The sequence below is a fragment of the Trachurus japonicus genome, chromosome 18 (genome assembly GCF_045865225.1).
Source record: "Trachurus japonicus isolate A0001 chromosome 18, Traja_1.0".
Classification (NCBI taxonomy): Eukaryota; Metazoa; Chordata; class Actinopteri; order Carangiformes; family Carangidae; genus Trachurus; species Trachurus japonicus.
The window spans coordinates 25,108,813-25,120,690 of NC_140924.1; the positions used below are offsets into that span (position 1 = coordinate 25,108,813).

At 41.2% G+C, this 11,878-nt stretch overlaps 1 protein-coding gene across 1 annotated transcript; it reads left to right on the forward strand.

The window, feature by feature from the left end:
* The first annotated feature begins 657 nt into the window (after positions 1 to 657).
* alpk1 (alpha-kinase 1) lies at positions 658 to 11,156 on the forward strand. The gene is made up of 14 exons (XM_085759693.1): positions 658 to 745; positions 1,987 to 2,230; positions 4,290 to 4,444; positions 4,536 to 4,734; positions 5,050 to 5,109; positions 5,207 to 5,293; positions 5,372 to 5,448; positions 5,553 to 5,648; positions 6,229 to 6,336; positions 6,923 to 8,699; positions 9,662 to 9,809; positions 9,890 to 10,052; positions 10,614 to 10,800; positions 10,933 to 11,156. Exons 2-14 carry the CDS (start codon positions 2,113 to 2,115, stop codon positions 11,133 to 11,135), a joined length of 3,378 nt encoding a protein of 1,125 aa, XP_085615819.1. The 5' UTR covers positions 658 to 745; positions 1,987 to 2,112; the 3' UTR covers positions 11,136 to 11,156.
* Positions 11,157 to 11,878: the final 722 nt, after the last annotated feature.

The window sequence follows — 11,878 nt, forward strand, 5'->3', positions numbered from 1 at the left end:
CAGCTGTGCGTCTCACACACACACACACACACACACACACACACACACACACACACACACAGTCACACTGCAGAGCCACAGTCCCGCCTATTGGTCGCATCACAGCAACACCACCACCACGCTCCCCGTCTCGGTCCACATGCTTCGCTTTGTTGTTGTGCACGCGCGGGGCCACATAGACTAGGCACCATTCGGCACCAGCAGCGGTCCATCGTCCATCAGATCACCGGGGCTGCAGCTGTGGCATCTGCGCGACCTGTCAATCAACATCCTCCCCCCGGTGGGATGGATGAGATATGTGAAACTTTTAACTTTGTTTTAACGTGCTTTTAATATAAGTCAGGAAACAAGAGACACAGTGCTGCTGCAGTGTTAAAAGGGAATATATTTATTAATTTATTCATAAATCTCTATATAAAGCAGTATCAGTATCAGCTTGCACAAGTCTAACTTAATTTTCACTATGAATTGATGTAAACGTGAAAGGAAAGTCCTGGTCGTGTTGTAGCCTAAAATAAACGACGGGGTTTATTATAAATGGCTGATTTAAGCACTAATAATAACTATAGTAAGAAGTCATATGGTTTGTTGTGGCTTTGGTGGGCGTGAGGTTTTTCTATTGGTAAAACTCACCAGTGTCAGATCCAGGCTACTTCACTCAAATTGAAAGTGTCAAAATTCCCGACAGCGCCTGAAGGCAGCACCGCATAGTCCTTCCCTTACCAGGAAGAAGACCAGAAGACAAGTAGGTTGTGTTGTTGGTTTACCGCCGTGTATATTAACTTAGAATCTAAGTCCGTGTATTAAACAATAGTGATAAACTAAGTTAGAGTCCAAAACATAGATAAACATGTCTGTTACAGGGATTACCTGTCTGTGTTTTGGTTTTGCCTTTCACGTTTTCAAGGCTACGTCAGTCTATGAAGAAACAATAGCGTCTAACACCATATTAAAGATCATTGTCATCATTAGATTTAAAGTAAACATCTTAACTAACTTTTCCTATTGATCTGAAAATATAATGCATAATATCACAATATGACACTGCTCCAGTGTGCAATTATCTCCTGTATTTCTTTTATGTATCTAGCCTATGTATATTTATTTCTATATAGCCTCTTTTTAATTTATTACTGTTTCTTTTTTATCAGTCAGAGCCACAGAAACGTAATTTTGTTCATGCATTCACAGCAAGGTGTATGTTCATTGAATGACAAATAAAGTATGTCTGTCTATCTATCTATCTATCTATCTATCTATCTATCTATCTATCTATCTATCTATCTATCTATCTATCTATCTATCTATCTCTACAGTATCTATCTATCTATCTATCTATCTATCTATCTATCTATCTATCTATCTATCTATCTATCTACTGTATCTCTACAGTATCTATCTATCTATCTATCTATCTCTACAGTATCTATCTATCTATCTATCTATCTCTACAGTATCTATCTATCTATCTATCTATCTATCTACTGTATCTCTACAGTATCTATCTATCTATCTATCTCTACAGTATCTATCTATCTATCTATCTATCTATCTATCTATCTCTACAGTATCTATCTATCTATCTATCTATCTATCTCTACAGTATCTATCTATCTATCTATCTATCTATCTATCTATCTATCTATCTATCTATCTATCTATCTCTACAGTATCTATCTATCTATCTATCTATCTATCTATCTATCTATCTATCTATCTATCTATCTATCTATCTCTACAGTATCTATCTCTCTATCTACTTTCTGTTTCTGATTGCATTAACTGGAGGTAACCTAAGAATAAAGTGTTGTATATTGTAGACACATACTCTGATAAAGGTGTGATGTCCATGTATTTGGAGCTCAGTTGGCTGAGGGATCATTGTTTTTGTCTCATGTTTTATGTTCATTTCTTATGGTTGATTTGAGATTGAGTTGATTGTTGTGTGATTAGAATCTTCCTGATGGGGCAATCCTTTCTCAACAGCGCCCTGGTCATTCTACGGGTTTTCCCTCCTCTTGAATAACTCTAATACGGGAACTGAGGTGAAGAGGTCAAGAAAAAAGGAGGACTTCATTTCATTCCAACCAACGCAACATCTGTTTCAGCAGAATGGGCAGTCAGGAGGTGGGGGATTTACTGGAGGATTGCCTCAGAGCAGCCAAGGCAGCGGCTCAGCAGCACACCCAGCCCACTGAGGCACAGAGGCTCAGTCACTACAGCTGCAGAGGTCAGACACAAGATGGTAGTGTTCCGTCAGTTTTGACTCAGGATTGGGATTTGGGAGGATTAGAGATTTGTGTTGAGAATTAGGGACAAAGGCGCTGTTTACTAATTGTCTGTAAATCCAACATGACGTTGGATTGAATCTGACAGAATTTCCTTGTGTAACTTTTCTGGTGTTCATTGTAAATCATCTTCTCAGCTTAAGCATGGCATATTCCTTTACCATCCAAGTGGCCACATATAACATGTGAAAAAATAGAAAAGTTGACCATTTAAGAAATTGATATAAAGAATCCCAAAATAGCCCTGAAGCAAATCTACAACTCGAATTAGTGCAAATGTTTCTGCATGTTAGAAATCAGTTCACTATTATTAAAAGCTCTGCTCCCATTATTTAGCAAATTAAGCTGTCAAATAAGGAGATACAACCACCAACTGGGAACTGGGAGTAGAACCAATAATGTCAAGTGGTTTGTGCTGGAGGGTGAAATTTGAAATGAGATGCGTCCATACGACACATGAACTGTCTCTTTTCAGATTTGAATCTGTCAGAGATGCATGACCCATATGTAGCCTATTTCCACATCCAGAGGCAGAAATGTGGAAATACAGAATTTTACAAATACATTTCTTAAAGAGATATAAATGTATTATACAGTGGGTATATATTTTACACCATGAAGAGACCTGCTCAGGGAGGTAGAGCTGGTCTGTTCTAAGTTTCACTTAGTTAAAGGTCACATACCCTACAGGTACAGTAGTAGAGTATAGATGTCATCTGACTGTGTCAGCTGACTGAGTGGAGGACATGATGGCTGTCTGCCATCAGGCATGTGTCAGTGTTAGACTTCATCAGCAACATTTCCCACACTAGTTCCCCATGCTGCAGCCGTCCATCCTGTTCACATCACCTGTTTTGCTGGTGGGACTTTCCAGTCTAACATAATAACCATTGATAATAATAACTTTTATTCGTATTGCACTTTTCAAAACAAAGTACCTAAGTTTTACAAAAACTGAAATGTTGCCAAACGTCCGACATTTTGCTACATTTTATGTTTACAGTTTGTCTGTCAGTGTGTGTGTCTGGTTGTGTTTCACAGAGACTTCATATACACATTATGGCAGTGTGACCACATTTTGACATGACAAATTTCTGGCGACCCCGTGATCATGTGCAGTCACATGAACGCTCAGATATTTTTATATGCTGCGTTTTATTTGAACTTGATTTATATTCGAGAAAGTGAAAGTATAGAATACAGTTTAAGATTGTGTGTGGTGTTTTTAATGATAATTTAAAAAAGAAATTAGTTTAAGAAAAAAAAAAGATCAATTACTAGACATTTCAGGAGACCCCACTTGAATTTCAGGATCCATCCACATCCACGGTGCACTTCTGCTGGGAAATCTGCTCCAAACTTTGTACTGGAGTCAGTCAGTGGGGAGCAGGAAGGGACCTGGCTGCGCTCAGAGACTCACAGTTTAGATTATAGAATCTGAACTGTGAGCCTCTGAGTGCAGCCTCTGCTTATAAGCACATTGTCTACAACTGTGGAACAAATCATGTAGAATGTAATTTGTGGCCAGTAGCAGCATGGAAAGAGAAACATTTCAGACAATTTCAGAGAACTTCTCCCACTCCAGCCTGAACATACTGTCCAAAACACACACATTCAGAAATGATTATGATCATGAACAATGATTGATCAAAACTATAAAACCTACAAAAATCTGACTTTTGTCTACATTTTAAAGCTTAAATCAAGTGTCTTGATGAAAGTGTGCTAAAGTAGTAGTAAATTCCCGGAAGTCTTGGAGCACAGCCCTGTGGCACTGATAACAACATTTCTTAAACAGTAATTTGGATGGATTTCCTTATGTACAATACTTTCTTACATTGATTTACATAAATCATTCTCTCCTTAATATAATGCTAAATAAGTCTGTGCCCATTCTATCTGGGCCTTTTACCTCAAGGCATTTTATGTCTGTTGATCTCTCTGCCACACTTCTTCTGTTTGACTTTAAATATTCCTCCTACTTACTCTTATTTCCCGTAGAGTCACTGTGTGCTGAACTGGCCTCTCTCCTGGAGGAGGCTGTGGAGATGAAGTGGCCCTTCGTGCCAGAGAAGTGGCAGTACAAGCTCTCAGTCAGCGCCAACGACAAAACTAACCTCAGTGACCTCATCAAGAAGCACTTGCCACAGCTACTGGTAATAATGACAGAGCTGAGTGACCGGTGTCGTTTCCCCGCTTGTTATTGGTCTTGCCGGTTTTACTTTAATATGTTTCCTCTCTTGTCAGGCTGTGTTAAAGGCTTCCACTGTGGCTCAGGAAGCAGCCACAGCGCTGGCAGTGGTCTTCCTAGTGGACCGTTTCCTCTACTGGACGGACGAGTCCAGCCGGCTGCTGAAGATCACCAAGCTGCTTCACAGACGCCATCCTGACACCCCCGTGGCCCCCCAGCTGGTCATACGACAGGCCAGGGTCTACCTCAACTCTGGTACAGTACAGTGGGGTTGCTAAGGTTACGGGACTGGCGATCACACTACTTCTAGATTTCTTTGTGTATGGTGATGCAGAGCTGGAAATTTTTTGTGCACTGCTCTTCTTAACCAGTTTTTATAGTTGTTTCTTGGCCTCATGACATTTAAATAAATATTATGTTTTCTCTTATACTGTATATATGCAAGTAACAATCTATCTATCTATCTATCTATCTATCTATCTATCTATCTATCTATCTATCTATCTATCTATCTATCTATCTATCTATCTATCTATCTATCTATCTATCTATCTATCTATCTCCCTATAGGTAAACTGCAGAAGGCAGAGTACATCCTGAGCAGTCTGATTAATACTTGTGGAGCTACAGGTAAAGTTTTGTATGTTTTTTTTAATTGAATTGAATAATTGATTACTCTGCGTAACACAAGATACATCTATAGCAGATGTTCATCTCTAATACACAGGTTGCTGGGTGTACCAATGTGAAAGCGACAGGGCTCTTGTGCAGGCTGTGAGCGTTCAAGTGCGGGGAATGATTTTGCAAAAGTTAGGTAAGAACTTTCTTTTTTTTCTCTGAATAAAGAATAAGGTCTCCTCCTCTTCCTCACCGTCCTCTCGCTCTGTTTCAGGTCTGTGGTTAGAAGCTGCAGAGCTGATCTGGGCCTCTCTGGTCGGCTACTTCTCACTTCCCCAACCTGATAAAAAGGTAAGCCACAATATTTTGTCACAGTTGCCATTGTATGAGCTCATGAACATGCATAACACAATTGAGTTATAAACCTTTGCTCTGCATGTCTCTTCATTTTATAGGGCATTGGAACTTCTCTTGGAATACTGGCCAATGTATTGGTGTCTATGAATGATGAAGACTTCCACACTTTCAGGACTAATCCAGATATTGAATTGGTAATTATAGCTGACATAATAAGGCAAGGCAAGGCAGGTGTATTTGTATAGCCCATTTTTACAAACAGTCTGTCTCAAAAGGTTTTACACAGCATCATAACAACATCCTCTGCCCTTAGACCCTCACATCATGAGGAAAAACTCCCAGAAACCCTTTTAACAGGGAAAAAAGTGGAGAAACCTCAGGGTGAGCAACAGAGGAGGGATCCCTCACCAAGGACGAGCAGACGTGCAGTAGATGTTGTATAGAGACAAGAAACTTACAGAGTGAAGAGATGCCGCACAGTGCACTCGTAGCCTTGATGTTAAATATTTTTGGTTTAATGTATTAAAGAACAGACATGGCCAGTGTTTCGACCAGAAGGTCTTCATCAGGGCTCAAGAACAAAGCAAAGTGAGTTTACTGTACTAGATGCAGGTGGGGAGTTGACAAGGTGGGTGTGCCCACAGCTGGGTTCGTTACTGTTAACATTGGGAGTGGACGTGGATCTGAGCCAATCTCCTTCCACCATGCACAAGAGTAAAATAAAATGAAAAGTTAATTAAATTGGTAGATTTTTTAAGTCTTTTTTTTTTGCAGCAGGCCTTACTTGGGGACGAGAGTCACCGTCTCCTCTCAGCAGCCCAGGCAGCAAAGATGGCAGTGGTCTACAGCCAGTATACTTCACTCTATGTGTTGACCAATGTGGTGAGTCATCTGCCCTACAAAGGCAGTATCTGCATTTTTTCATTAATTTTTTTTTTATGCCAAAATGTGGCATATTCTCTTCAATCTGGTAGAATTTGATATTGGTACTGCTAAAATTTCCAGAGTTATTGGGCTTTTTATTTTGCTGTCCATCCAAAACAGCACTGTGAAACCAAGACAAAGTGCAGTATCTGCAAAGAGTATACTCCCTACATTCTCTATAATTCCATTGGAGTAAAACCAAGGCAAAGTGCAGTATCTGTAGCTAATACCAAGCCAAAGTGCAGTATCTTCCATAAAACAGTCAAAATTGGTCAGAAATACAAACTACAAAATACATTTAATTCAGTCCACCTTTATCTAATCAATTACAGACTTGGTAGTTATTCATAATTTGATGCTTAAACCTAACAATGAAAAGCACAAAAAGCGGTTTTTCTCAGTTTGGCATATTTACAGATACTGCTCTAGCTTGACTCATGGTTGCTAGGAAGTCACAATTGAAAAGAGAGATAAAGTGGGATGGGCCATGATGGAATTGATGCAATAGAAATTTCTCATGACCCTCTCTTCTTTTTTTCTCAAGGCCACTCAAGGAACCTGCCTGTTATCGTACAGTTTCTCGGTGGAGTGCCCTGACTCTCAGAGACGGTCTGTCCTCCTGCTGGCTGAAGAGGCGTTTGCCATCGGCTTGCTCACCAAAGCGGAGGGTGAGCAGGTCACCAGCCAGCAGGAGCTCCACACCTTCCTCAAAGCCGCCTACTCCCTGACCGTCGCTCACAAGTGGCTCGGTGATCCTCGGGAGGCGGTGGCGCAGGCGACACGGGCCTGCCAGAAAGCTTTAGCCCATTTCTATGATTTCTGTCATGCAGAAAACCAAGACAAAGACAGCCTCTGTGCTGAGATCATGCAACTGGTTGCCCAAGTCAAGAATCTGTTGCGGGTGGAGCCTTTCCTTAATTCGGACAAGGGGTCATTTATTCCTGACAGCTACAGACACATTGAAGACGTGACAGTCAATTTTACTCCAGACAGTTTCTCCAAAGTGATGCAGAAATTCAAGAAGTACCATGCGTCGCTGTGTGATATCCCCAGCTCGCTCTGTAAAGCACCTAAAGACAAGGTAGATGGAGCTAGGCTGTGTATAACTGCACTGGGGACAACCATCGGTACACTCAGCACAGCGTGTAACACTGAGGCCTGCAAAGTGTCAAAAGACGCAGCCCTGGAAGAGGAACCACAGCACAGAGGTTCAAATACACCTGCTGTGAATCCAGAGCTGTGTAGCACTCTAGGAAGCACAGATGCCCTCGGATCATCCTGGGAGAAGTTCTCCTTGAGTGGTTCAGGCTCTTCTTGGCCCAGCAGCAGCGGGTACGCAGGGAGCGCTGCAACTAAAGTTGGAGAAAATGCGACGAATCAGAGCTGCCTGCCCACTGAAGTTGATGAAGAGTCAGACAGCATGCTTCGATTCACTGGTAAAAACAAGAAGCAAGATTTGCGTGGTTTTCACTCTGCGGCCAGCCCGACAGTCCCACGATCTGCAGCACCTGCTACTTCCTCTTCTAATGTGAGCAGTGATTCAGACAAGTTTGAAGTGATACAAGCTGGGATAGAAACAGAGGGCACTGAGGAGGAATGGACTGATCTGACTGAACTGGGAGCCCCAGTTGCTGATGGAGCACCACAGTCTTTATCCCAGCTAACTCTCAGAACGTCCTCCAGCTCCCTCGCCGACAGTTTCAGTTCCCAATCGTCATGGGAGAAAACCTCAGCTGACCTTAACTCCCCCACAACCCAAAAACCAGAGTCATCCAACCTGCCAAAAGCAGGAAACAGCCAAAGCAGCAAATCGTCAGAGTCGGACGGGAGTTTCTTCCCGTCAAAAGCATTAAATCCTGTCCCCAGCGGAGCAGCTCGTGATCTCACGTCCAGAAAACTCCCATCTGGATGGGAATCCAAAGCTTTGTCCAAGAAACAACCTCCAGAGCGCCTCAATGCCAATGCAAATTATACCACTGAGGTCGACTCAGCTACTGAGAACTCTTCAGCAGCCCCACAACAAAACCTTTTCCAGTGTGCCCCCACTGAAACCTCCTCAGAGAGCTCATTTGAGATGCTGGAGCAGAATCAAAGTGAACACCAACAGAGTGAAGTCTCCTCTGCAGAAAAAGAGAGGAAGAAGAACCCCTCGTGCTACAGCTGCCTAAAGCACAGCGCTGTAGGGAGTAGAGAGCAGCAGTATTTGTTGTCACAGATGGATTACCAAGCCTTACTGGCTGGAATCTGTCATGACTGTCTGCTGCAAAGGTTGCACAGTGACATGGTACAATTCAAACTCAAGGAGCACAGAACTGCCTACAGTGAGTGTGACATGTCGAAATGTGTTTTCAGCATACATTTGTCAGCTTCAGATGCTGACCTTTTGTACAGATATTCATGGTCCCTAGTCATGGATGGAGGACCAACTTCTGTGTCAACTTCTAGACCTTGAAGTTGACATTTTGGGGTTTTAGCCATTATAGCTAAATGTCTTGTCAGTTAGTAGGTTGGTTACCATCAGATTGGTATTTACCAATAAATTTGATCACTTGCTTTGTATTGATCTGATCATAAAAAGATATGCATTGGAACAAAATTTTGAGGAATTCCCAGAATTCCCAAAAGATGAATCTTAAAGTCTGTAACACTTTATTTGACACCTATCTCTATAACGCATTATAACCATACTTATAATGAGTTGTAATGTAGTTATAGCACTGTATAACTATAGTTATAAACACTCATAAATGATCATAAGGCTTTATAACAATAAGCATAAGACATCATAGAGCATTTTATAATGGCTTATATGGTCAAGTATTATAATAGAGTTATAATGCTCTATAATGTGTTATGCTTATTGTTATAAAGCCTTATGATAATTTATGTTTGTGAGTGTTTATAATGATAGTTATACACATTTATAAGCCATTATAACACATTATATTTTTATATTGCGTTATCGATGTGGGCATTGTCAGCGAATTACTAACAATTAAAGCGTATTATAATAGCTGACCGTATAAGTCATGATAAAATGCTTTATAGTGTATAATGATTATTGTTATAAAGCATTATGAGATGATTTATGAGTGTTTATAACTATAGTTATACAGTGCTATAACTGCATTATAACTCGTTATAAGTATGGTTATAATGAGTTATAGAGATAGGCATCAAATAAAGTGTTACCAACTTTTCCTTTAGTACCACCATGTTTAATGAATGGGTTCACATGTCATTTGGTGTAATCCTGCTCATCTATGAATCTAATATCCACCAGGCGCTCTTCATTTGAAGTTCTCCAAGGCAAAAGGCTTATGGACAGCAAGGGAGACCTGTGTTTACATTGGACAGCCAATGGGGATGGAGGGCACGCAAAGAGCTGCCATATGGGTACAGTTCTTACACCAGGAGGAAAGGTTAAGCAGGTATGTAGCTACACATTGTGGGTACAACCTGAATATGGTGACTTTATATCTCATTTTTGTCTCGGCCTTTACCTCCGTAGTTATGTGGGGAAGGATTACTTGGAGCCAAAGCAGATCCAGTTTCACCTGAAAGACGTGGAGAGACAGATGACAGCGCAGTACTATGTGACTGAATTCAACAAGCGTCTGTACGACAGAGACGTCATGGCTCAGATCTTCTTCATTCCCTCAGAAGCGCTGTTGGTGAGACCAAATGATAAAGACCAAGTTGCACCAAACCATCCCAGTGGTAGCATCATTTGTCTTTCAGTTATGAATCCTTCATCACATGAACAGTATAGTGACATGCAAAGTATCAACTATAAACCATCCATGAAAGATTTACAAACCTTCACTGACTGTATTCACTGACTGTATTGTAAAGTGACATACAAAATAACATTTCTAAGCCATCAACCATTGCAATAGAAAGCTGAATAGTATTTTTGTTATTATATTTTGAATATTTTGTTCTTGTATTTCCAGGTTCAATTAGGAGACTCTTTTTTTGAAAAAGATCTCCAGATCGTTATTCCATAGCAGTGTAACCTGATGTATTAATGCTGAGTCATGCCTCATGAAGCAGTTGAATGCATTCCAAACACCTTATGAAACATCTTAGGAATGTGCTATGCACCCAACCTTCAAGTAAAGTGTTACCTAGATGTCATATACAAATTGACCGAACTAACCCTATAATACACATCATTCCAATCCCATTATAATATTATTGACCTCAGACTCTTAATTTGCTCTTGTCAACAGATCTTGAATGGAAATGAGATTGTGGGCTGTGTAACAGTGGAGCCCTACATGCTGGGAGACTTTGTCAAACTGACAAACAACACTTGGAAAAAGGACAAGAGTTTCCAGGCTACAAAGTACGGCCTCGCCTTTGGACACTTCACCTATCAGTTCTCTGACTTCCAGGACATTGTTGTAGACCTTCAAGGTGTGTATACTGTATGTGTTTGCATGTGTGTTTGTGTGTCATGAAAACAAATCCTGTGGTGATCTTCCATGACTTGTGCATTCTTGTCACGTGGAAATGATGGTACCATCATCCTCCTTTCTTTTTCTACAGGATGGGTGACAGCTAATGGTAAAGGCCTGACCTACCTCACTGACCCCCAGATCCACTCCACCAAGGCCCCTAAAGGAAAAGGAAACTTTGCTGCCAGAGGAATCAGGTACTTCCTGGAGGAGCAACATGGACCAGAGTGCAATGACATTTGCCAGCTGCTCCATCTACCTCCAGTGGTCAGACAGCCACATGCTGTTCCCTAGAACAGTGATATTCAACACTGTGCCACGCCAGAACAGCAGAGCGCTCCTCTAGCTCGTCTGTGCAGCTGCAGGTGATGGGGGAGCCGGCTGGAGAGCGCCTCCTTTTTTATTTTAGGGGCACCGTCCTTACAGGTGGAGCACGCGTTGCACTCAAAGTTTGTTCTGACTTTCTATCACAGGGAGTGCACAGCATAAGTGTAAGTCCTCTCATGTAACGCTTTGCTGTGAAATATGGCTGAAGGCACAGGTGGAAGTGTGCACGTGTTGACAAGCCCCCATCAGTTGACTGACATAGCTAAAAAAAAAGAAAAAAAAGGGAAGAAGAATCGGCCAAAGTCCTTGTTATCGGTTAACAGTTTGTGTCCAAACAAATATTTTTTAGTTCCTAAAAATAATTTGGCATTGTTGAGCATCTGTGTCTGCAATAGTGACTGTCTGGCAGAGTTGGCTAATAAAATAGGACTCTTTTATGTCAATAGGTGTAGTGGCAGAAGCCTGCACAATGACCTGGCCTTAGCAATGTCCATTACTGAGTCAGAATAAACTAACTACACCGTAAGAGACAAAATGTGTATTATATTTACTGTATTAGGCTGCACTGTGTTGTTTTGTAACATTTTTGGTTAGTGGTGTGCCACAGGATTTTTTTAATGAACAAAATGTGCCATGGCTCAAAAAAGGTTGAAAAACACTGGCCTAGAAACACTGAGAAGAGTTGGTAATCAGTACCTGTGTATGAGTAT

Bases quoted from the DNA above. Each gene is read 5' to 3' on its own strand.
- alpk1 (XM_085759693.1), top strand. From the start codon at position 2,113: ATGGGCAGTCAGGAGGTGGGGGATTTACTGGAGGATTGCCTCAGAGCA. The intron at 2,231-4,289 runs GTCAGACACAAG...TATTTCCCGTAG, and splicing joins CAGTCACTACAGCTGCAGAG to AGTCACTGTGTGCTGAACTG. The intron at 6,337-6,922 runs GTGAGTCATCTG...TTTTTTCTCAAG, and splicing joins TCTATGTGTTGACCAATGTG to GCCACTCAAGGAACCTGCCT.